Source organism: Megascapheus bottae, chromosome X, assembly GCF_031878675.1.
Source record: "Megascapheus bottae isolate mThoBot1 chromosome X, mThoBot2.hap1, whole genome shotgun sequence".
NCBI classification, from domain to species: domain Eukaryota; kingdom Metazoa; phylum Chordata; class Mammalia; order Rodentia; family Geomyidae; genus Megascapheus; species Megascapheus bottae.
The window spans coordinates 92253090-92279397 of NC_143547.1; the positions used below are offsets into that span (position 1 = coordinate 92253090).

General features: G+C 41.1%; 1 protein-coding gene across 6 annotated transcripts; it reads right to left on the bottom strand.

Moving 5' to 3' along the window:
* Positions 1–8: 8 nt before the first annotated feature.
* On the bottom strand, positions 9–25578 carry Mospd1 (motile sperm domain containing 1). 6 transcript variants are annotated; one of them, XM_090325621.1, is made up of 7 exons: positions 25475–25567; positions 15386–15464; positions 14150–14403; positions 13963–14038; positions 12193–12410; positions 5353–5514; positions 9–1550 (listed from the first exon to the last, which is right to left on the bottom strand). In XM_090325621.1, the coding sequence occupies exons 3-7, from the start codon at positions 14301–14303 to the stop codon at positions 1519–1521; spliced, it is 642 nt and encodes a 213-aa protein (XP_090181747.1). In that variant the 5' UTR covers positions 14304–14403; positions 15386–15464; positions 25475–25567; the 3' UTR covers positions 9–1518. The 6 variants fall into 6 exon arrangements, with proteins under 6 accessions (XP_090181747.1, XP_090181746.1, XP_090181751.1 ...); XM_090325620.1 differs by lacking the exon at positions 15386–15464 and having other exon boundaries at positions 25475–25578; XM_090325625.1 differs by lacking the exons at positions 15386–15464; positions 25475–25567 and adding an exon at positions 25355–25466.
* Positions 25579–26308: the final 730 nt, after the last annotated feature.

The window sequence follows — 26308 nt, forward strand, 5'->3', positions numbered from 1 at the left end:
TCTTTTTTAAAGTAATTTATTGTCTTTACAATGTGTTATCACATACATACATGTGCACACACTTGCACATGCACATGCATGTGCACACACAAAGGATTTAATAAATGGGTAGAGAAACAAGAGAGCCTCTAGAGGTTTTAACAAAGTAGATTACATTTATGTGCTTTTCAGTTATTACACAATGTACAGACATGATCCACTGAATGATTTATTCTCCCTCAAATGGTTAAACAATGACTATGAAAGACTAGACATAAAAGCTTCTAGAAGCAGAATTGCTGCTAGCAGAGAACAACTTTAGGCATCCATTTGCATTTACATATATTCCTTGAGAATTCTACAGTAGCAGTGCGTGTAAGTTCATTCTGTAAAAAGATCTGAAAGTTGATTTTAAGAGACTCAATGCATTGTGCTTTCAGATAAAAATCCTAAGACAAAAGAGCAGTTGCTATGACAAAACAGTTAAAACTGCATAGATATTCTCTATATCTATGTTAGAGATCAGAAGAAGCTATAAACAAATGTAAAGTTGTGCTTAGGGGACTTTTTGGTAAAGTTGTTTTAATAAATAAAACCTTAAAAAATGTAATAGTGACTGATATAAAATAGACACAGGTAACAAGGGGTTCCCATACTTGGCTTAGAATTTAAGGTGGAAAAAAACCACATCTCCATATGAACCACCTGGCATCTTCTCCCCCAATATGGGCATATCATTTAAGAGGCAGGCAGACAAAGAGCTTGAGAGAAAAGTTAGTGATTTCCCCCCATTAACGTAAAGCATTAACCAGAGGTAAAGCCAGGGTGAGCCAACTAATTAAACAAATGCTTAGCTTCCTTTAGAACTCATACCAAACAGAGTGGTCAGCCTACTTTTGTAAGATTAAAAACTATAGTTATGCTTTGTGTCTGGATTACAACCCTATTTGGTAGTTCACACGATGAATTAAACACATCCCATTTTCTGTGAGACCCTACAATAATCATGATCCCTTAATACCTTATGCTTGTCTTTAATTCTCCATGCAGTTTCTGTAAATTACAAACACTGTAACATCTGTTTGTAACCATAGCGGGCAAGGTATAATTTACATAGTAACATTGATCATAGCTAGCAAATAAATGCAATTTTATTTTTAACCTAGTCAGTTTGTTCATTTAAGCCTTTAACTTTGAAGGACATGATTCTTAATTAAAGTGAATTATAAGAAATGAGAAAATGTTTTCCTTGAAGTCTTTTGAACAGATACAGAATTTAAAAGACTTTCTTCAAATAATTTCTATCACTTAGAATCACACTTACTGTCTGTTACTGTCTGTACCATAAAGTGCTGGAGTCCCTCAAATAAAATTACTGAGTAATTTCAAATATATAGAGAGATATATTATACTTCTCAATTATTTGGACTCATTCAATAGTATGTAGTGTGTTAATGGAGTGAAATAGGGATAAAAGGCAGTCCACATTCAATATACTTTCAATACAAATTTACTTCAGATGTTGACTTAAATCGTCTCTCATGTTCGCAGTATAGCCATTGTAATAAGACCTGATTGGGGGGAAAAAGGCAACAATTAAAGACATGTCATTTTACAAAATCTTCTATTCAACAAGCAATTATTTGGGCCTCCACAAGCAAATGAAAACACAGCACCATAGGCAAGCACTCCATGAAGAACTGAAGTCAATTTGAATTTAGTTGATATTATACAGAAGAAATCCTATTTACAGAAATGGGTAGTCACTGGATAGACTTAATTAAATCACTAATGTCTAGTCATGGCTAATTTCACCATCCAATACCCCTTATTTATCCAGTGACATTAGCTATAACAATAGCAGTCATACCATTTTCAAGTGTTGGTAAAGCAGCTGACTTCAGGAACAGAAATATTAAGGACCTGATATATTAGGACCTTAGGGCCACAAAGACACAGAAGCATAGGATTCCTATTTTGCTTGAGACTCCACATAGGAAACCGCAATCATGCCAGGCAGGGTGGTACAGAGGAAGTGGGGCCAACGGATGGAGAGTTAGAGGCCAGCCTGGCTATGCAATGCATTATAGACCCTGTCTGAAAAATTCCAAAAGTAGTCCTAAATGAATGGTAAAGACTTAACATTTTTAGTGTCTCAGTCCTGAGGCTTGAACTCAAGGTCTGAGTGCAGCTGTCCCTAAGTATTTATTTGCTCAAGGCTAACACTCTGCCACTTAAGCCACATTTACATTTTTCGATGGTCATTAGTTGAAGATGGGAGTTTCATAGGCTTTCCTGCTCAGATTAGCTTTAAACTTTGATCCTCAGATCTCAGCTCCTGATAAGGGGTGTCAGCAACAGGTACATAGCAATTCTTTTTAAGTGCAAGGCTAGAATGTGTGCATGCATGAGATCCTAGGTTCCATCCTAGCACCAGACATAAAAAGTAAAGGGAACAGAAATTATCACAAGGACTGGGCAGTCAGAAACATTGTTCTTAAAGATAAAAGCTGCCTCAGAAGCTCATATCTATAATCCTAGCCACTAAAGAAGCTTGAGATCTATCTGGGTGCAGTGGTTCATGCCTGTAATCCTAGCTACTCAGGAAGCTGAGATCTGAGGATCATGGTTCAAAGCCAGCCTGGGCCATAAAGAGCATTTTGGTTAATTGGAAAGAAGAGTCTCAAGAATTTGTCTGCTCACATTTGTCTGCCTGAGCTGGCTTGAAATAGTGACCCTTAAGATCTCAGCCTCCTGAGTTTCCTAGGATTTTAACTGTGAGCCAGCATCCAGTTGAGATAACTTTTTTTTGCCAGTCCTGTGCTTGAGCTCTGTCCTTGGACTTTCTCAATGTCAGAGCTCTACCACTTGAGCGTCAGCACCACTTCCAGCTTTTTTTCTATGTATGTGGTACCAAGGAATCGAACCCAGGTGTTCGTACATGCTAGGCAAGCACTCTGCCACTAGGCCAAAGTCCTGGCCCGAGATAACCTTTTTTGAATCAATAAACCATCTAACAGGCTTTAGTCATGGGTTTATATTAGAAGTATTTAGATAATATTGACACCTTAGGACTCCAACAGATATGGGGATTATGTTAAATGTTAAATGCCAAACAAATTATACTGATGGATTTGAGAGTATGACTTGGTTATTAAATTAAAAACAAATGGCAATCAACCTGACAGCAATGTGATAAATGGTTCTTGGGAGAAAAGAATCAAAGGTAAAGGAAGAGAGAGAAAAGGAGTACAGCCAAAACATAGGGAGATAATTTAGAAGACCATTTTGAAGTAAATAAAAAAAGACAGCACACCAAGGAATGTGGAGAGTAAATATTATGTAGAAGTGACAAGAGAATAGAGGTAAGAGTCATTCATCACCACTCCTGGACACATACATAGCCGATTCTGAAGAAATATTTGCTCCATTGAAATAATTAACTAAAGTATTTGAAACCAAGATAAGCAAAACAATGAAAAAAGGAGGATGGAACTTGCTTAAAGAGAAAGGTTCATAGTACTGGGAATGTAAATTAGTGGTAGAGTTCTTGCCTAGCATGCATGAAACCCTGGATTCTATTCCTCAGTGCCACATATACAGAAAAGCCAGAAGTGGCGCTATGGCTTAAGTGGTAGAGTGCTAGCCTTGAGCAAAAAGAAGCTCAGGAATAGTGCCCAGGCCCTGGGCTCAAGCCCCAGGACTGTCAATAAAAGAGAGATGAGAGATAAAGGTTCATAGTAATAAATAAGGCTGTACTGTTTTCCATTGTAAGCATCCATCTTATTTCTACAAGCAGAAATGCTGGATCTTGGGACATATGCATTTTATACATGTCATATATCGATGTAAGCCAGTACAAGGTAAGTAACTGGTTAAATACAGACTTTGTTACTGGGTAAATACATTGAAGAGAACTAAATGTAAACCAAAGTTTAAATCTTCAAATACATCGGATCTCAACATGCTTTTTTTTTTGAAGTACTAAACTGAGGGTCTTGTGTTTATGAGGTAGGGACTTTACCACTTGAGCCATTCCTCAGTCATTTGTGCATGTACATTGTTTTTAAAATAATAAACTATGTTGACCTGGACCATGATCCTATTTATACTTCTCATATAGTTGGGATGATAAGCACAAATCACCATGCCTAGGTTTTTTGTTGCCTTAGATGGGGGGCAGGGTGTCTCACAGACATTTTTCCCCTGGAATGGCTTCAAACTGTAGGCTTCTTGATCTCCACCTGAGGAGCTAGGATTATAGGTATGAGCCACTGAGCCCGATTCTCTAGAAGCTTTTGAAGCAATCCTTAATCTGTTTCTGCTTTTGGCGATAATAGTGTTTGTACTCAGGAACTTGTGCTTGACAGGAAGATAGTCTACCACTTGAACCAGTCCCTCAAGCCCTCTTTGCTTTCATTATTTATCAAATAGGATCTCAGGTTCCCAGGCTAGCCACAAGCCTCCTGTGGATTCTTCCCACGTAGCTGGGATGACAGGTTCTTATCATTCCCAGCATTTTACTGGTTGACAGGAGATCTTTCAAGGTTTGCTTTGTCTCACCGTTTTTTGGGGTTTTTTTTTTTTTGGTCAGTCGTGGAACTTGAACTCTGGGCCTGGGCATTGTCCCTGAGCTCTTCATATCAAGTCTACTGCCCTACTCCTTGAGCCACAGCACTGCGTCCAGTTCTCTGGTGATTAATAGGAGATAAGTGTTTCACAGACTTTAGTGCCCAGGCTGACTTTGAACTGTGATACTCAAATCTCAGCCTCCAGAATAGCCAGGATTACAGGTGTGAACCACCATGCCCAGAGTTTGGTCTGGCCTTGAGTGGCAATTCCCCAGATCTCATTCCCCCAAGAAGCTGGGGATGGGAATGTGGCTCAAGTGATAGAGCTGTAGCCTTGAGCACAGAGTCGCTGTGGGACAGTGCCGAGCTGTAGCCTTGAGCACAGAGTCGCTGTGGGACAGTGCCGAAGCCTTGAGTTAGTTCAAGCCCCAGGACTGGCAAAATAAAACTGAAAAAGAAAAAAAAAAGCAAGAAGCTAGGATTGTAGACATAACCACCATGGCTAGATGGCTACCGTGTGTGTGTGTGTGTGTGTGTGTGTGTGTGTGTGTGTGTGTGTGTGTGTGTGTGTGTGTGTGTGTGTGTGTGTGTGTGTGTGTGTGTGTGTGTGTGTGTGTGTGTGTGTGTGTGTGTGTGTGTGTGTGTGTGTGTGTGTGTGTGTGTGTGTGTGTGTGTGTATTTTATAATGGCAATTCAAACTCAGCATCTCATGCTTGCTAGCCTTCATCTGTTTTCCAGAAAAAGACACCCCCCCATAAAACCCTACACTACATGTGTCCCAAGTCATCTTGACAACTCTTACCTAAGATGTAAGCAGCTACTAGTTTTTGATTGACACTTAAGTGGAGGTAGAGAGGCACGAGCGATTCCATATCCCCCAGCGTAGGCAGCATCAGAGCTGCAATGCACACCACTCCCAGGAAGACAGTCAGTAAACTAGGTCCTGAAGACACACTTCTGCTTTCTGTAAAGAAACAACAACAAAAAGCCCCAGGTTTGTTTCTGAAAACCATTTCAGATGAAAGCTCCTTCACATACACTGGCCACCACTCACCAGGATTGTTCTGTACTTGTGAGGGAGAGATTTGTGTTTGAGGCTAACTTCTCTCACCCCCTCCCCCCACATTCCCATTCTGTAGGGACTGTGTTGTACTTATATGAAGCCTATAATCTCATTCTGAGATTATCATGAAATTTCACTGCTGAAGAGGCATTATGAACTCTCCTCCCAGGCAAATCTCATCCTACGTAGGAGCCAAGTATCTTTGATAAATGTATACTTATAAACTATATACCTAAATTCTGTGCTAGTATTGTGTGTGTGTGTGTGTGTGTGTGTGTGTGTGTGTGTGTGTGTGTTCATCAGGGGCTGGGGCCTGGGAGCTGTCACTCAGATTTTTTGGGGGGGCGGGGGAAGCTCAAGGCTAGCTCTCTACCACTTGACCCATAGTTCACTTTTTTTGGTGCCCAACTAGAATAAAAGTCTCAGTACACTGAGAGTTTGGCCTACTGGTAGAGTGCTTACCTAGCATGCATAAGAACCTTGGTTCCATTCCTCGGTACCACATACATAGAAAAAGCCAAAAGTGGTGCTGTGTTTCAAGTGGTAGAACTCTAGCCTTGAGAAAGCTCAAGGACAGTGCTCATGCCCTGAGTTCAAGCCCCAGAACTGGCAAAAAGAATGTCTTAGTCTTTCCTACCCCAGCTAGCTTTGAGTTGAAATCATCAGAACTCAGCTGCCTGAACAGCTAGGATTATGTGTAAGCCACTAACACCCAGCCTGAGCTAGTACATTCCTTAAACATCTTTTATAGTTAAGTAGTTGTACAAAGGATTTGCCATTCGACAAAGCAAGTTGTGACTACAATAGGCTTTGATCAATGTCACCTCTTTCAACATTCTCATCCGCTGCTCCCAACTCATCATCCCCTTGCTTGGAATTTTTTAGGATCTGTATTGAAGTGTTTCATTTAATAAAGCAGTTTACATATACAGTGCATCTTGATCTGTTATCCCCTCAACCTATTTTTTCATATGAAAGGAATAAAATTCTAATAGGCTGCTCTAAAAATAGATGTTCAATATGTCCTTTTTCTATGGTAATAGATTGCCTGGGAGTACAGATGATCCCCAACTTCAGATAACATGGCTCTGTGGTGCTACCAATGCAATACACATCCAACAGAGCTACAGCCCATGGTTTTGATCTTTTCTAGACAAGGGATATGTGTTATGATACTTTGAAGCTGGAGCTCACAGACAGCCACACAATCACCAAAGCAAACAACCGAAACTGGTTTTCTGTGGGGCTCAGCTATGTCTGTAATGTATTCAATAGTGTCATCTGATGGTATTTTCAAGAGGTGAATTGGGACATGACCCCCCCATATGTAAAGGACCATCTGTTTTTTTTGTTTTTTTTTTTTTGTTTTTTTTGCCAGTCGTGGGCTTGAGCTCAGGGCCTGAGCACTGTCCTTGGACTTTCTCAAGGCTAGAGCTCTACCTCTTGAGCCTTAGCACCACTTCCAGCTTTTTTCTATGTATGTGGTACCGAGGAATCAAACTCGGGTCTTCATGCATGCTAGGCAAGCACTTTAACCACTAGGCCAAACTCCTGGCCCCGGGACCATCTGTATTCTGTTGAATCCACCCCACCTGTCCTGCAATATCTTCCAAGACTATCCTTAAAAAGATCTCCAGATAGGTTGGACTCCATCTAACATCTTGGTACCATCATACAAAATGTTAAGGCAACACTTGAATGTTGTAAAGCTGCCTGTGAATGTTCTTGTCCCATTTATAGGCAATAAGAAAGCAGTCGCAACATATGGAAAATGTATGAAATGTGAAGAAGAAATTCTGCATAAATATCACTTGTACAGAATATCTAAAATAGTCCAAATCCTAGAACCAAGGAGATATTCAGCATAGGGAAGGAATATGAGTTGCTAACCAATAGGCATGATTCTCAATTTTGCAAGATCTAATTTAGCAAGATATAGAGATCTGATCTACAACAATATTGACAATACTCTATTGTATACTTCAAAAGTAGTTCAGAAGCTGAGTTCTGGTAGCACAGGCCTGTAATCCTAGGTATTCAGGAGGCTGAGATCTGAGGTTCAAAGCCAGCCCAGGCACAAAAGTCTGTGAGACTCATTTCCAGTTAACCACCAGAAAACTGGAAGTGGAACTGTGGCTCAAATCGTAGAGCACTAGTGTTGAACTGAAGAGTTCAGGGACAGCACCTAGACCCAGAGTTCAAGCCCCACGACTGACCAAAAAGAAAAAAATGTAGTTTAGAATCTGGGCACTGGTGGCTCACACCTGTAATCCTAGCTATTCAGGAGGCTGAGATCTGAGGATTGCAGATTAAAGCCAGCCTGGGCAGGAAAGTCCATGAGACTCTTATCTCCAATTAACTACCAGAAAATCAGAAGTGGTACTGTGGAGGTGCAAAGTGGTAGCTTGGGCACAAAAGCTCTGGGACAGCAACGAGGTAATAAGTTCATGCCACAGCCAAAAGAAAAAAGTAGTTAAAAGCTTTTATTGAGTGTACTTACAAAAAAGATTTAAAAATTAATAGATCTCTTATCAAGCCAACTATTATATATTTCTGGCTGAATGTATTATATATTTCTGGCTGGCCTGTCTTTAAGAAATCAAATAACAGAATAACAGCTTTTTTTGTTATATGCCTTTTTTTGGCCAGTCCTGGGGCTTGAACTCAGAACCTGAGCACTGTCCATGGGTTTTCTCAATGCTAGAGCTCTACAACTTGAGCCACAGCAGGACTTTCGGTTTTTCTTTGTATGTGCTACGGAGGAATGAGACCCAGGGCTTCATGCATGCTAGGCAAGCACTCTACCACTAGGCCAAACTCCCAGCCCCAAGATATGCTTTTTCTACTCATATTCTTTTCATTAAAAGAAATACCCAAGAACCACACAATATTGATGTTCTATTGATGAAATAATGCAGCTCAACAGGGCACAGTGGCTCACACCTGTAATCTTAGCTACTCAGGAGGCTGAGATCTGAGGATCACATTCAAAGCTAGCCCGGGATTTAAGTCTGTTGAGACTCTTATCTCCAATTAGCCACTAGAAAGCCTGTGGCTCAAGGGGTAGGGTGGTAGCCTTGAGCTGAAAAGCTCAGGGACAATGCCCAGCCCAGAGTTCAAGTCCCATGACCGACAAAAAAAAAGGAATGCTTCTCATTCTATTGTTAAATATATTTTTTCAAATTATTACTACCTTAGCTGTTGCTCAATTTAATTGAACCTTACCAACCAGACAGGTAAAAACAAACTCAAATTTAATAGTGATTATTGCTTAGGATGAAACAATAACAAATACTTCAAAACCCTCACTTTAGTTATATTTGTAAAATGAATGAATTTTCTTTTTTCTTTTTGACAGTATTGGGGAATTTAGGTCCTTGTACTTGCACATTCTACCCCTGAGCCAGACCTCATCCATAATCTTTTCATTTTTGGTAGTATTATGCCTTAAATTCAGGTTTGCTGGGGAAGTACTGTACCATTCGAGCCATAATCTCTAGTCCACACGGATGAATTTTCAAGGGAAATATTGTGATAACTACACCATTAACTGCAAACCTACAGTAAAGCAATCAAAGAAGTTTTAGTATTTAGCTTTCTCATTCAAGTCTGGCACTCTACCATTTGAGCCTTACTGGCACTTCTGCATTTATGGTTAATGGGAGGTAAGAGTCTCAATCTTTTTTTTTTTTTTTTGCCAGTCCTGGGCTTGGGCTCAGGGCCTGAGCACTGTCCTTGGACTTTCTCAAGGCTAGCACTCTACCACTTGAGCCTCAGCACCCCTTCCGGCCTTTTTCTATGTATGTGGTACCGAGGAATCGAACCCGGGTCTTTGTGCACGCTAGGCAAGCACTCTACCACTAGGCCAAACTCCCGGCCCCAAGAGTCTCAATCTTTTCTACCCTGGCTGGTTTCAAGCTGCAGTCCTCAGATCTCAGCCTCCTCAGTACTTATGATTACAAATATGTACCACTTACACCCAACTCCAAAATCCATTTTATAAATTATTTTTTCTCAAGTGTTAAGAGTGCTAGCCTTGAGCAAAAGAATCTCAGTGACAGTACCCAGGCCCTGAGTTCAAGCCCCAGGACTTGCAAAAGAAAAGTACTATTTAGTAAACAGACCAAGTTAAAAATATCTTTTTGTTGTTGTTCATCATTGGGCTTGAACTCTGGGCCTGAGTGCTGTCCCTAAGCTCTTCAGCTCAAGGCTAGTGCTCTACCACTTTAAGCCACATTGGAGATAAGAGTCTCACAGACTTTGTGCCCAGGCTGGCTTTGAACTGCTATCCTCCGATCTCAGCCTCCTGAGCAGCTAGATTACAAGCATGAACCACAGGCACCCAGCAAATATATATATATATATATATATATATATATATATATATATATATATATATATATATATATAATTTTGCCCAGACTAAGTTCTTCTCTTTTTTTGCCAGTCCTGGTGCTTGAACTCAGGACCTGAGCACTGGCCTTGGGCTTTCTCAAGGGTAGAGCTCTACCACTTGCGCCACAGCACCACTTTTGGTTTTTTATATGTATATGATATGTATATGATACCAAGGAATCAAGCCCGGGTCCTCTTGCATGCTAGGCAAACTCTATCACTAGACCAAAATCTTGTCCCTAAGTTCTTATTTATCCTTACAAAAACAGCCCAGTGTGGTGGCAAATACCAGCCTGTAATACCAGCATTAATGATGCTGAGTAAGAAGAATCTCACTCAGCCTGATGGCCAATCGGGGCTAATAGTGTCTCAAAAGAAAACAGCTTGGCTGGGGATGTAGTTCAGTGGCAGGGCATTTAACTATACAATGGGCAAGGTCTTGGGTTCTATTCCCAGCACTGAAAAACTCATCATTTGAAAATGGATCTCTTTTATATAAATTCAAAAGGGTGATCTTGCTGGGAACAGTGGCTCATGCCTGTAATCCAAGCTACTCAGGAGGCTGAGATCTGAGGATCATGGCTCAAAGCCAACCCAGGCACTAAAGTCCGTGAAACTATCTCCAATTAACTACCAGAAAACAGGAAATGCCTGTGGCTCAAGGGGTAGGGTGGTAGCCTTGAGCTGAAGAGATTAGGGACAGAGCCCAGGCTCAGAGTTCAAGTCCCCCAACTGACAATTTTTTTTTAAAAAAGATGATCTTGCTAGCTAATAATGAGTGCTAAAAAAGAAATCTATAAGCTACTACTGCCTGGTCCCCTACTACCTACTATCCAGTCCCCAATTTTGGCATCATCAGAAGTCAGGGCAGTCCCTGTAATGATTGAGAATACTCTTCGCTATAGTAAAGAGGCAAAACTCCTTGATTTATGGAACTAAAGACCTGACGAAGACAAACTTATTATAGGTCTACAAAGAAAATGAAGTCACACACATAGTTATCATTTCAAGAATAGCTGATATCACATTGTTACATCACTAACAAAAAATTTCTGTACTTAGCTGGGCTTGGTGGCTCATACCTGTAATCCAGCTACTCAGGAGGTTGAGATCTGAAGATCCAGGCTCAAAGAACTTGAGACTTATATATACAATTAATCACTAAAAAATGGGAAGTTGGACTGTGGCTCAGGGACAATGCCCAGGCCCAGAGTTCAAGCCCCATGGCACACCCCCCAAAAAAAACATCTGTGTTTTCCTAAGGAAATTTTCCTCTCCCTGGTTTGATAATTGATTTGGGGGGAGAAGGGTAATAATAATTTGGGAGGGAGAGGGAATGACATCAGAAGAGCTGAATGAGGATGTCAATGATGAAGGAATATATCATAACACTTCTGAATATCTAAGCTGGAAGGAAATGAGGAATGGAGAGGGATTCAATTAATAGCCCACAGGGGATATTATAATCTACTTAGTTTAATTAACTTCAACTTTAATGAGATTTTTTTCTCTCAAAATAATATGAACAGTGAACTAACCTTGGTGTATTGCCAAACAAAATCTCTCCTCCTTCAAACTAATTAAGTGGGAAAGGATATAGGAAGGTCAAAGAAACAACAGTACATGATTGTCAGATTGTGCAAGAATCATAAGGAATGGTGCCTCAAGTGTCCAATCACATGTGCGTGCACGTGTGTGTACATACATACATACATACGGACATGACATCTATAGTCTTCAGTATACATACAATAAATAAAGTCTAAGGTAATATTTGCACTCTCCATACAGCCAGCTCTAGCATCCAACTCTCAGCCTCTTGTTCTAGTTCAGTAGTTCTAATCTGTTTGTTTCATTTTTTTCTTTTCTTTTTGCCAGTTCTGGGGCTTGAACTCAGGGTCTAGGCACTGTCCTTGAGGTTACTCAAGGTCAATGCTCTACCACTTGAGCCAGAGCACCACTTCCAGCTTTTTCTGTAGACATGATATCAAGGAATCGAACCCATGGCTTCATGCATGCTATGCAAGTAGTCTACCACTAGGCCATGCTCCTGGCCCTATATGCTTCATTTTGAAGTAGCTGACTAGGCTTAAAGTAGCATCATTCTAATAACTATTCTTATTTCCCTGACTGAATTTAGCAATGTTTAAGATCTCACAAAGGCTTAAAAAAAACCCAAACTACCTGGTTGAAATGACTGCTCAAAAAACAAACTCTCGGTTAAATGATCCTTAATCCTTTTTTCCTCTTCTTCCTTCTGTTGTTCTTTTGCAGATGGGAGAAGAGTAGCAACAACCTCCTTCCTTCCTAAAGCCTTCCTCTGGCTTTGCTCAGAAACTTGAAGACGGAATTTGTCTATTACACCATAGTGACAGGATCGAACATCTCTGTGACGAATCACACTAAAAACAGCAAAAAAAAAAAAGATAGAGAGAGAAAAAAGATAACAAAAGCTGTTTAAGTTTGGAGGCCTCGCAGACACAGTGCAGCAAAGAGATTTCAATAGGAGAAACTGTTAACTAACTAACCAATTCTCAAGAACATTGAGTACTTAATGCTATCAAGGGAATATCAGAGTAAACTTCCAAAAGAAATGGGTAATTGTGAGAAAGTTGATATATATATATACATTTTAATACAGAATAAAAGTAAAGTTCAAGTTAAAAAAAACTTCCCTTTAATGACATTCCTTTCTGAATATCTATGTAAAATAATATTACCTAAATAGGAATATAGGAAATGGTTTCTTCCTACACACATCATGTCATTCAAGTAACAAAACTCACTTATCACTTAAATTGATTTATATATACATACACATAAAATATACAAAGGAACCAGCCATGGTGGCTTATGCCTATAATCCTAGCTACTTAGGAAGCTGAGATCTGAGGATCGCAGTTCAAAGCCAGCCTGTGCACTAAAAAGTCCATGAGACTCTTATCTCCAATTAATCACCAGAAAATTGGAAGTGGCTCTGTGGCTCAAGGGGTAGGGCAGTAACCTTGAGCTCAGGGACAGTGTCCAGACCCAGAGATCATGTCCCACAACTGGCAAAAAAAATAAATGTAACTGAATAAATAATCCAGTCTGACCAAAGTGCCAGAAGGCTAACAATACGCTCTTGTAATTTTTTGTAAAGAGAAAAGAGTATAAGGCAATGTAATTTTTAGGAGTTTTCTACAAATCCTTTTAATGGGCTTGGTTTTCCTAAGGAATGTAAAACAATTAGGTCAAAGGTAATAGCTTTTGTTTGGCAAGACTATGCCAAACCAATGTGCCAAAACATCATCTTATGGCTTTGAAATGATGAAACTGTATCCATAAGAGCTCTGCTTCTCATTTACACAGAAGAATTAAACCAATACAATATCCGATTTACTTGATAGCATAAATTAAGGGATGGTGGAAGGAACCATCTAGTCACCACTAGTCCTAAAGAGAAAATTAAATATGAACAGCTTGAACCAACAGCCATTTGTCTGATACTCTTAACATATAATTATGTATGTGGAAGCACCTAGATAACCTTTTCCGATGAATACTTATAAACTTGTTTCCTGTTTATGTAGCTTAACTTGCAGGCTAATCACTGCAGGTGAACTTATATTACCACTGCTCTTAGACTGCAGTATTACTAGTTTCCCACCTGTAATTTTAAGAGCAGGATGTTCCAATGAAAACTAAAGTCACTATTAAATGAGGAAGTTAAAACCTGACTTTCGGAACATCTCTGCCTCAACTTAAATACCCAATGAGGAAATGGATATTGGAAGAAATATAGCCTATATAGTGGAAAGCATTTGGTTTGTTTAGAATTATTTCAGAAATTTCTTAGCTCTTGATAAAAAAAACTAGTAGGACTAGCTTGTAAGGAAGATATTGTGCAAGATAAAACATCAAATATTCATCATACACTGCCAAGTGTGTTAGCAGGAAGTGATGTGGACTTACATATCCACACAGCATTGAGGTTTAACTGCTCCTGCAGCATCCACAACAACATACTTATTCGGAGTAGTACACAAAACTGCAAGAGAAAGTCACAATGGCCATCAATGGGTTTAAATCCATTTGTTTCTGCATGTAAAAGAATAGTAGAGCTAGTTAAAAATTCATAATTTAGACCTGAGAGACTCACCTTTGAACTTTAAGGCAAACTCATAGGGATTGTACAGAGTCAACACTTGCTTATGTGTTGACTGATCATCTGCATAGAATATTAGCTCTGTGGGAAACACAAAAACGGGAAGATTTCCTTCCACTAACTCTGGTTGTCTTTTTTGTTGATGCATTAGCACTGAATCCCCCTTGCTGCAGCTTCTGTTTTTACAGTCACAAGTCTATCTTGGACTTCCTTAGATTCAGTTAAAAAGTCCAAAGCATTTTGGCAATCTAGAAATAGAAGGAGAATGAGAGAAAATCATGATACTGATTTTCATTAATCCAACCTCTCCACACACCCAAAAAGTGTATAACATGCATTCCAATAGGTCCCCAAATCTCTGAACCATGCCCTTTGACCTTTCCTCCTGTCTAATTTAGTTTTTACCAACTTACACAAAGAAATGTACATGTGCTCCTTTCATAGGCTTTCAACCTGTGATAAATTAACATAAATATATAAATAAGGAACATAGGAAGACTATATAAAGAAATAGGTTTTCTCAAATGAATTATTTCCTTCTGAAGTGATGAGATTAAAGAAACATCATTCTTTTTAAACTCTTTTGTGCCAGTCCTAGGGCTTGAACTCAGGGCCTGGGCACAGTCCTGAACTTCTTTTTGCTCAAGCTTGGCACTATACCACTTGAGCCCCAGCTTTTTCTGTTTATGTAGTGCTGAGGAACAGAACTCAGGGTTTTGTGCATGGTAAGCAATCACTCTACTGCTAAGTCACATTCCCAGATCCTAACGTTTTTTTTAAGGACACTAGCATTGTCGTGTTGTCAGAACTGATTAGAATTCTTAAAGGCTAAAAATTAAAACACAAAATAAGTTTTCATGTTTATGAGAAACCCCAAGAGTATCCCTCTTATGTTCATGTCAATAATATTTTATTTCATGCCTTCTGGTAGCATGGGTGGGACCACTCTTTTAGTTATTTTTTCTACTGAAACTCAAGAACAGCTTCTGAAGTTTTGAAAGGAAACCAAATGGCCATACTTGTTAAGCACTCGTTGGAGATTTCTATGAAAATCCAAAGTCAATAAGAGCATTCTGGTATGTATGGCACCATTCCTCCCCTCCTATGACAAGTACACAAGCTTTGTGAGTGCTCTTTTCTTCCAACTTTAGAGGCCTGTCTGAATTCCTTTTACAGTTCTTGAATATGTAGCTAGTAGAAGTCTGGCTTGCTGGGCATGGTGGCACATACCTATAATCCCAGTACTTGGGAGAATAAGGCAGGTGATGATGAATCTGAGGGCAGCTTGAGCTATATAGTGAGAGCCTGTCTTTAAAACAAAAAGAAAGAAAGAAAAAAGAATAATACACATGTAAGTGTTGAAAGGAAGGAATACAGACAAGGACACTGCATGTGCAAAAGGCAATGAGTTGTGAAGAGAAAAAGGAAGGCACTGAATTCATAGACTGTCTCAGATAATCACTCAAATCTATTTATATCCAGATAGTTCAGAGCATGTATGTAGTTCATAATAATGTTGGATTTGTTTGTAGATTGTCCTGGATGGATGATAGAGCCCAATATATAAGGTTTCTATAATTAGTAGCAAATTACACCTTTTTTTTACTAGTTATATAAGACTGATTAACTAGCTATTTTTTGTGTGATAATCGGTGTGGCACTTGAACTCTGGGCCTGAGCATTGTCCCTGAGCTCTTCAACTCATGGCTACCATTCTACCTTGAGCAAAATCAACACTTCTGGTTTTCTAGTGGTTAATTGGAGATAAGAGTCTCATAGATTTTAGTGGCCCGGGCTGGCTTTGAACTGTGATCCTCAGATCTCAGCCTCCTGAGTAGCTAAGATTACAGGTGTGAGCCACAATGTCCAGCAGATTAATTAGCTCTTTTATCCCACATAGGTACTGGGCCTTGTGCCAAGTGTCCTACCACTTCAGCCAGGTCCCACCAGCAATCTTCTTCCCTCCACCTATGATTTACAGGTTTGTACCTCTAAGCTCAGCTTGGTTCCTGAGATAGTCTTGTAACCATTTTCCTGGACTGGCCTCAAACTGTGATCCTCCTGTCTTCAACTCTCAGGTTGAAGTCTGACTAGAATTTTAAGTGTGTGCTACTATCCCAACTTTAAAACGGTGCTTATACAGCACTCAGTGTAGGCAAGGTATTGCTACTGTTTCATCATGAACCAGACTGAGACCTCCCCCCAAGCAAAAAAAAAAGTCAGCAGGTCTCCTGCCTCGTAGTCCAGTATTTCTACTATACATTGTCTCTTTCCATAAAATAAGAGCATTCTGAAAAACATCTGAATTAAGTAGTTCTAAATTTATCTTTTTTATTATTAATTCCACCTCCCCCCCTTTTTTTTGCTCAGTCATGAGGCTTGAGCTCAGGGCCTGGACACTGTCCCTGAGCTCTTTTGCTTAAGGCTCTCATTCTACTTCTTTGAGCCACAGCTCCCCTTTTGGCTTTTTCTGCGATTTAATTGGAGATAAGTCTCAAGACTTTCCTGCTCGTCTGGCTTCAAACCACAATCCTTAGATCTCAGTCCCCTGAATAGCAAGAATTATAGGCTTGAGTCAGCAGCACCCAGGTTTGTGTGCATTTTTTGGTGGGTCATGGGGCTTGAACTTGGCCTGGGCACTGTCCCTGAGTTCTGCAGCTCAAGGCTACCCCCTATCCTAGAGTCAAGCCCTAATTCCCATTTTCTACAGATTAATTGGAGATAACAGTCTCAGCTTCTTTTGTGCCCAGGCTTGCTTTGAACTTTGATCCTCAGATCTCAGCCTCCTGGGTAGCTAGGATTACAGGTGTGAGCCACTGCGGCCCAGCTTTATGTGCATTTTTTAGTCAGTTCAAATCCCCCCTCCTGTATCACACACATACTACTCTGATCTCCAGGAAGCCATCAAATTATATTTTTCATACGCTCATTGTATGGAACAAATATTTTGACATTTGCTCTATGTGGCTTACTTGTAAATCTTTTCATTGGATTTCAATCATAATGCCATGTTGATTTTTTTGTGTTTGAATAATCTCCAATTTCAAGTTGGCACTTAGCATATACTGAGATTATTGGTTATTCTCAAGGTGTCTACTAACAACTATCTCCTCCATTGGGGAATACATTCCCCCTCCAACAGCTGAACACATTTCTTGTATAAAGGGAAGACAAAGCCAGGTACCAGTGACTCATACCTGTCATCTTAGCTACTCAGGAGGTTGAGATCTGAGGATCACAGTTCAAAGCTAGCCTATGAATAAAAAAGTCCCCATGAAACTCTCCAATTAATCACTCAAAAACCAGAAGTGGCACTGGGATTCATGTGTTGGAGCAATAGCTTGGAGCATAAAAAAACTCAGGGACAACTCTCAGGCCCTGAGTTCAAGTGCTACAACCAACAAAATCAATTTTAAAATAAAGGGAAGGCAAAGGGTGATAAGTGGCTTCATAGTATTTCTTAGGTGGCTATAGACGTGGGCTAGGACAACAGAAGCACTCCTGGCTAGCTCTCTCTCTTTGCTCTCCCCTTACATTGTTTGTTTCTGCTTCAGTCTCTCATCATCAAACTGGGCCAGCAGTGCTTTGGAATTTGAGGCTCTAAACCTTAAAGGAAAACAATGCAGCTGAGGTGTAATACCTGAAACTGCCTTGGCTTGGTCCCTGTACAAGCCACAGAGAAGCAATCCTGAATATTTTGGAAAGCAACTTGATGTATGCACACCACCTTGTGACCAATTTGCAAACTACTCTCCCACAAACCAACAGCAGAAACACAGAAATCTTTTTTCTTTAATGTTTTCAGATAGGATTTTGCTACATAGACCACCTAAGTCTCAAACATGCCATCCTCCTGCATTAGCCTTCCCTATGCTGAGATTCTAAGTATGTACCATTAAACCTGGCAACACTGAAAATGGCCACAAACTATCTGCCACTAGCCCAGAGTTCAGTGTCCCAAATGTGATTACTGTTTCATTGATTTGGTACTGAACAGAAGCCAAAAATAAAATAAAGAGCTGGGTGCCGGTGGCTCATGCTTATAATCCTAGCTACTTAAGAGACTGAGATCTGAGGATCACAGTTCAAAGCCAGGTCAAGAACTAAAAAGTCCATGAGACTCTTAACTCCAATTAATTACCAGAAAACAGGAAGTGGCCCTGTGGCTCAAGGGGCAGGGCGGTAGCCTTGAGCTAAAGACGTCAGGGACAACGCCCAGGCCAAGTTCAAGTCCCATGACTGACAAAAAAAATGACTCAAAGTAAGATCTTCTCCAGAAATTAGTGAGCCATTTATAATTTATATCTTCTTTAGCACAGTCTACCAGCTAGTATAGACTACACACCCCTGGCTCTAACCATTTACTCTGATTAGGGTTCCCAGCCCCACCTTCAAGCCAGCCTTTTATCTGACCAGAAGAGCTATCTCTGCCCTCCATACTCAGTACAGCCCTAGACAAAGGCAAAGTAAAGGGTATTAATTCTGTTGCTTTGGTCTCACTAGTATTAGAATCTCTTTCCTTCTTTTAAAAACTCCACTCCCACTGGGCACAGGTGGCTCACACCTATAATCATAGTTACTCAGGGGGCTGAGATCTGAGATAATCTGGGTTCAAAGGCAGCCCAGAGAAGAAAATCCATGAGACTCTTATCTCCAATTAACCACCAAAAAGCCAGAAGTGGTGCTGTGGCTCAAATGGCAAGAGTAGTCACCTCGAGGGAAAAAAAAAGCTCAAGAGACAGCACTCATGCTCTGAGTTCAAGCCCCAGCAGCACACATACACACATAATACACACATACATATACCACACATGCCTCCAGATCTCTTCCTCTTTGAGTTCCTGATATCACATATCAAGCCTTTAAAATGGCTAGTGTACTACTAAAGTCAGGGCTTTCATAATTGATGTTACATTGTTTTAAATTTTAGTGTGTACTTTTCAAGAACAGGCAATTTTATTTTAAATATTTTGGGGTTTCGGCTATAATTAATTTACTATCTTAATGGTTAGACTGACAGCTACTAATGATATGAACTGGTAGACTATTCCATGTTCAAGAAGGGAGAGAGAGAATGGGAGAGAATGACAGAACAGATGGCACTATGCAAAAGGCAACATACACTTGTTGCCTGATATATGTAAAGTAACCCCACTGTATGTCACCTCTAAAACAATAATAAATTAGAAAAAAGTAGTGCTACATATCAGTGCTCAAAAAGCTAAAAGAACTAGTTGGTCAGACCTTGTGCCTAAAATAACAATATTATTAAATAACAACTATCATTATTTATTATTATAGGACTGAGGGTGTAGCTTAGTGGTATTGCTTGGGTTTAGTCCATGGTACTACAAAACAAATAAAATGCCCTAGAGAAATACATTTTTAAAATACTTAAGTCAGGCATGGTGGCTCACACCTGTAATCCTAGCTACTCAGGAGTCTGAGATCTGAGGATGTGGTTCAAATCCAACTCGGGCACTAAAAGTCCCTGAGACTCTTATTTCCATTTAATCACCAGAAAACCAGAAGTGGCACGAAGTAGCACTGTGGCTCGAGGAGTAAGGCAGTAGCCTTGAGCTGAAGAGCTCAGGGACAACACCCAGGCTCAGAATTCAAGTCCCTCGACCAACCAATCTTGTTATTTCAAGATATATGTACAATTCCGAAAACAGCATCTATATTCATTATATATTGTATACATATGTCAGTCTCAGAAACTTTAAAAAACTTGGGCAACTATTATTCAACACCACACACACACACACACACACGTCCTCATGTTAGGCAATATGGAGGAGAGAAGATGGCAATGAGATATCACCCTTCTAAAATATCAGCCTAGCAGGATATGAGATGCTGTGTGTTCAAGTGCCAGTAGACACAAAGCACTCTGGGAGCATAAGTAACAGTATGCCATAACACATAGGATGATGTAATAGGAGTAGAGGCGTAAAGTCTAGAAAGAATCTCTGTAAAGACATAGAAGGGACACATAGTGAGCATTGGCAGTGTACTTTGGTAGAAATTAGCATGTATGGAGTGGCAAGAGGGAAGTTTGAGGCACAATGGGAAAGAGAACCTGATTTTGAAGGTTTCCCCTGGATTCCCTAGGTGGGTGGCTCTCAACGGGACAGCAGGAACTGCATCACCTGGGAACTTGTTAGAAGTGGCAATTTTGGGTTTTCATACCAGACCAACTGAATCAGTAATTCTGGGAGTGGGGCCCAGTGATCTGTGTTTTTAATGAGCCCTCCTGGTGATTTTCAGGTATAACCATTTTTTGAGAGCTGCTTCTTCAGTGCTTAACTTCTGAAAATTTTTAAACAGAAAACTACCTGGAGACATTGGGAGCAGTGTGGCCATTGACTGAAGTACAACACCTGATTCCAGGCTGGTTATGTTTTTTTTTAAATATATAGTGTTGGGACATGGCAGAAAAGTCCCCATGAGCTGGGCACAGTGGCTCACATCTGTAACCCTAGCTACTCAGGAGGCTGAGATCTGAGGCTTGTGGTTCAAAGCCAGCCTGGGCACTGAGCCAGCCTGGGCACTACAGACAGTGAGACAAGAGTCTCCAATTAACCACCAGAAAACTGGAAGTGTCACTGTGACTCAAGCCAAGAGTTCAAGCCCCACAACCAACAACAACAACAAAAAAGTCCCTAGGAGTCTCTTATCTCCGATTAGTCAGTCCAGAAGCTGTGGCTCAAATAGGTAGAGTACTACCCTTAACAAAATAGCTCAGGGAGTGCATCTAAGCCTTGAGTTCAAGCCCACAACAGTCAACAACAACAACAGTGTCACTATTGGATGAATGTGATAAGAGATGCCAGCTTAGTCTAACGCAGCTGGAATGGAGAAGCAGATTTGAGATGTTTTACAGATGACCAGAAGCTCGTTATGCAACGATGTCAAGAAAGAAGGTTTATGTAAACCTAAGCATGTGATTTTGTTGAATCAACTTATAGGTTTAAAAGAGGTATGCCATGTAGACCCTAGAAAAAGGGAGCTGGACAACAATTTCTAAGTGTATCCATATAATCAAAGAGCAAAGGATGTCTTCGCTTGCAATATGAGCCTTAGTCTTGTAGTTTCATTTCTCACAGTCCTATTAACAAATCTTTTATGAATCTGGTTATGACTAATCCCTAAGACTGATATTTGGGGATAAGCTGACAAAATTTGAATCATGAAGAGCTGAAAAATCAGACAATGGCTCTGGTGTTCTAACCAAAGAACCATCAAAGAGAGATACTTCTAAAAATCTCATCCTTTTTTTGGTGGGGGGGTCACAGTACTTGAACTCTGGGCCTGGGCACTACCCCAAAGATCTTCAGCTGAAGGCTACTGCCCTACCCCTGGAGCCATAGCCCCAATTCCCATTTTCCAGCGGTTAATTGGAGATAAGAGCCTCAGGTTCTTTTTGTGTGTGAGGGGGTATCATGTGGCTAGAACTCAGAGATGCGGTCCCTGAGCTCTTCAGCTCAAGGCTACCACCGTACCCTGGAGTCAAGCCCCACTTCCTGTTTTTTAGAGGTTAACGAGATAAGAGTCTCAGGTCCTTTAGTGCCCAGGCAGGTTTTGAACCTTGATCCTCAGATCTCAGACTCCTGAGTAGCAAGGATTAGAGGCGTGAGCCACCACAGGGGTGAGCCTCATGTTCTTTAGTGTCCAGGATGGCTTTGAACTAAGATCCTCAGATCTCAGCCTCTTAAGTAGCTAGAATTACAGGCATGAACCACTGCACTTGGCCTTATCCTTTAGTTCTAATATCATCACTAAAAATCACAGGGCCTTCTTTACTCAGGAAGAAGCCAGAATGAGTGAAAGAAAATAGACTTTGAACCATGGCACGAAGGTCAAGAAAGTCAAGTGGAGCTGTTATTTCTAATTTGGGAGGTATGATTTAGCTGAGGCCATCTTCAATTTCCTGATGAAGACAGAGGTACAAGTCAATCTGTATGTCAAATTTATCTAATGAGAATTTTGCAGAATGCAATTCCTATTTCTATAAGGACCTTAGATACCTCTCATTACTGCATAGTTTTTAGTTGTTACCAATATCTTGGCTTATTTGACCAAGTTATTATTTGTCCAGAAACAGTATCCTATCAGAAACAGCACTCCTTTGGGGAATTTGAGGGTTATAGGAACCCTTTGGGACTGAAACAAAAAACTTCATAGTACAAATAAGGAAATTGAGGGCTTCAAAGAGTAAATCCACTCAATCTATTGCTTGTAGAACAAGAGTCTTCAAAATGCTCGAAGGTGGTAAAAACAAGATTCAGAGGAATACGAGTAAACCAACTGTTAAGTTTTTGGAAAGATATTTTTCTGAATTTTCCATCTTAAATCTTTTATCAAACAAAGAAGAGGAAAAAAAATAGTAGATTTTGGGGCTTGGAATATGGCTTAGTGGTAGAGTACTTGCCTTGCCTTGGGTTAAGATTCCTTAGTATAACATACACAGAAAAAGCCAGAAGTGGTGCTGTGGCTCAAGTAATAAAGCGCTAGCATTGAGCAAAAGAACTCAGGTACAGTGCCCAAGCCCCTGAGTTCAAGCCCCAGGACTGGCAAAAAAACACAAACAGTAGATTACTCTCTTTACTGGGTTTAGTAAGGACTGAGATAACTTTTTGTAGTTTCTTATTTTAGGTTTATAGATACATAGTTAAGGCTGGGAATTTGGCTTATTAGTAGAGTTCAAGCCCAAGGATTAGGAAAGAAAGAAAGAAAGAAAGAAAGAAAGAAAGAAAGAAAGAAAGAGAGAGAGAGAGAGAGAGAGAGAGGGAGGGGGAGGGGGGAGGGGGAGGGAGAGGGAGAGGGAGAGGGAGAGGGAGAGAGAGAGAGAGAGAGAGAGAGAGAGAGAGAGAGAGAGAGAGGTAAAGAGATAAATGAAGAAAAGCTGGGCACAGTGGCTCACGTCTGTAATCCTAGCTACTCAGGAGGCTGAAAACTGAGGATTCCAGTTCAAAGCCAGCTCAAGCACAAAAATTTGTGAAACGACTCCAATTATCCACCAGAAAACTGGAAGTGGCGCTATGGCTCAAGGGGTAGGGCCGTAGCCTTGAACTGAAGAGCTCAGGGACAATGCCTAGTCTGAGTTCAAAGTACAGGTTACAGGACCAACAAAAAGAAAAAGAAAAAGGAAAACAAAAGAAAGAAAATCGAGTTAAGGCTGGGGGTATGACTAGAGGGAGAGTCCAGTAGTTTCCCACCCACCCCCAAATAAACCTATATTGAAAGTGTAGTTGAATATAAAAATAATATGGGGGAAAAACAGTATAAAATTGATTCAACTGTAATCCCTCTGTATGTTACCTGACAATAAAATACAATTAAAAATTGATGAAAAATATACAGGAACAATTTAAGGAATAAAACATTGTATACAATTTCCTGCATATTCTAAAGATAGTAAAAGTGTTTATATGTGACTATAAAAGGTTACTTTAAGGAGGTGTCAGTGGCTCAGACCTATAATACCAGCTACTCAGGAGGCTGAGATCTGAGGACTGTGGTTCAAAACAAGCCTGGACAGAAAAGTCACCATGAAACTATCTACAATAAACCATTCCATAAAGGGAAGTGGCTCTACCATTGTGGCTGAAGTGGTAGAGCACTAGTGTTGAGCAGAAAGAGGTTCAGGCCCAGGTGCTGAGTTCAAGCCCCACAACCAACAAAAAGGATGTAACAAAGTTAATGTCCATTACATTTAGTTCAATGTTACATATATGATAACCTACCACCATTACCTCTCACAGATTTGAGAAATTCTCAACTTTCAAGTACGTTGGTATTTTAGTACACCTGTTCTGAGAGTTCTATAAACCTTCAGAAAGTAGATTAATTTCACATCCTGTTTGGGTATATAGATGTGAACAAACTGAAAGACACATTTGGCCATTTCCTGGTTTTTTTGTTTGTTTTTTTTTTTTTTACAAATTTTCCACAGGTTTATATCAAAGATATATGTAATCTAAAAGTTGATGTTTACCCCTTACTCAATTTCCTGAATGCAGTATTTCACAGGCAAAAAGATTTCCCAATACTTACAGGAAGTGTGGACAAGATTTTCATCATCAAGTGTGTATTAAATCGCATGTGTGGCCTTGCCTGAAAAAGTAGACTTTCCCCTGTGTCTGGAATTCACATTTAAGAACACAATACATTGTGAAACAGGGCTACCTTTTAAGGAAAATGTGAAGAATCCAAATTGCCAGGTTTTGTGACCTCTTATTTCCCTCCAAGTTCAAAAGGCTGGGAATGAATCTACTTTCTATTTATTTGTACCCTTGTTCCCCAAAGTGAAGTCAATTGTACTGGGACAGAAATGCTACTTCGATTGAACAGGACAGAAGTCAGTTCATTTTGCCAAAGGCGTAACTATCGAACTTTAAGGGCTGATGCTTCGGGAAAGAATAATGAGCCATCGGCCTCACCTGATTGAAGCCCAGCCTTTGTGGAGCCCAGTTCCCACCCGCGGGCTCCACGTGAAACCGGTCATGTGAGCCTGTTTACAGCCTAGCAGCTGGTGCAAGCATCAGGATCAGAGTGTTGGTCCAGGGAAGCAGGGAAGGATACAGGTCACATCTCCCCTATGTCTCCCTTTTATTCCAAGAAGGCAAATCACCTTCCTTCCCAGCCTCTCCACCCGCACTGCCTCCCCTTTCATCTCTCCCCAGGCAAAGTGAGCTGAGCTAAGCCTACCCGGGACGCCAAGACTGCAGCTCCCCCGCTCCCTGCCTCCCCCCTCCCTGCGTGTGCGCGCGTGCGCGCACGCACACACACATCTCTCTCGCTCTCTCTCTCACACACTCACACACACACACACACACACACACAACCATTTCCTTCCAGTTGCTCACTCTGGGAGGACCGGCTGGGCTGGACAAAGGGTGAGAAGATTGTCACCCAGGCAGCGTCAAGGACCTCACTCCCACCCCAGCTCTCTTCTCTACGTCTGCCCGAGAGTTGTCCCTGGAGCTGTGTCCCCAGGGCAATACCGAACTCCGCCAGGCAGACACTGTGACGTCGCCTGGCAAGAACAAGGCACCTCATCAGCGAGCGAGCCCCTACTACCAGCGAGAGACAGGGCACAAATAACCTCCCTCACCACCACCCCCTCTTCCCGGGTCTGCTCCCGAGGGCCCACCCACCCGCAGCCCTGAGCCGCGGAGCCCCCCTGGCAATCACCGATCCAAGCTCCGGCTTTGGGCATGGGTCACTCCTTCCGCGGGGGTCTCTCCGCCACGTAACTTCCACGTTTGGCAGAAGTCAGAGGAAATGGGTGACGAGACAGAGAGGGACTCTCACCTCAGCAACACTGGCTTCTCGGAAAGCAGCTACGACTGCTCCTCTGCTTCTTTGTCAGCTTCTCGAGACTGCACTGCCTGCTGGGATACGGGAGGACTCAAATGCCTCTTCTCCCCGCCCTCGAGGATGAGTCGCAAGCGACTCGAGGAGGTGGGGAGAGGAGAGGAGGTGGGACCAGGGGCGGACCCAGGGCGTGGGCGGGGCTTCGGAGTTGCCACCTGGCCTCTGAGGATTTCTTTTTTTTTTTAATATTTTTTATTGTAATTAATAAAAAGGTTACATGATATTTGCCAGATAGAAGGTGCATTAAATCACATACATTGATACCCTTTCACATGTCTTGGTACCCATTACCCTCCCCCCCTCTCACCACCCACCCTCTGAGGATTTCTTACACCCTCCAAACTTCTTTCATCTCTGTCCTCTGATATGCTCCTCCCCAGCCACCATCCCTTTCAGGCTATTCAACACTGCCACAGATCATTCTCTCATTGCACTTGTTTGGAAGTCACCCTCGTTCCCTGAAATGGCTCAGGCCCCTCCCCGACCCCACATAGACCCACTGTACACTCAATGCTACCTACTTCTGCTTCTCAGACATATGACCGTTCCTCCTTCTCCAGCCCTTCAGACTCGGTTTAGACCCCATGACTTTTTGCTTGCACTTTACCACTTGTTTGTTTAGATTTACCTTCCACTATTACCTCTGACTGAATATACCCCACGCACAACAGCCAGAGGGATCATTCTAAGATGCATATATGACTATGGTGTTCTATGGAAAACTTTTTTTTTGTCAGCCCTGGGCTTGAGCTCAGGGCCTGAGCACTGTCC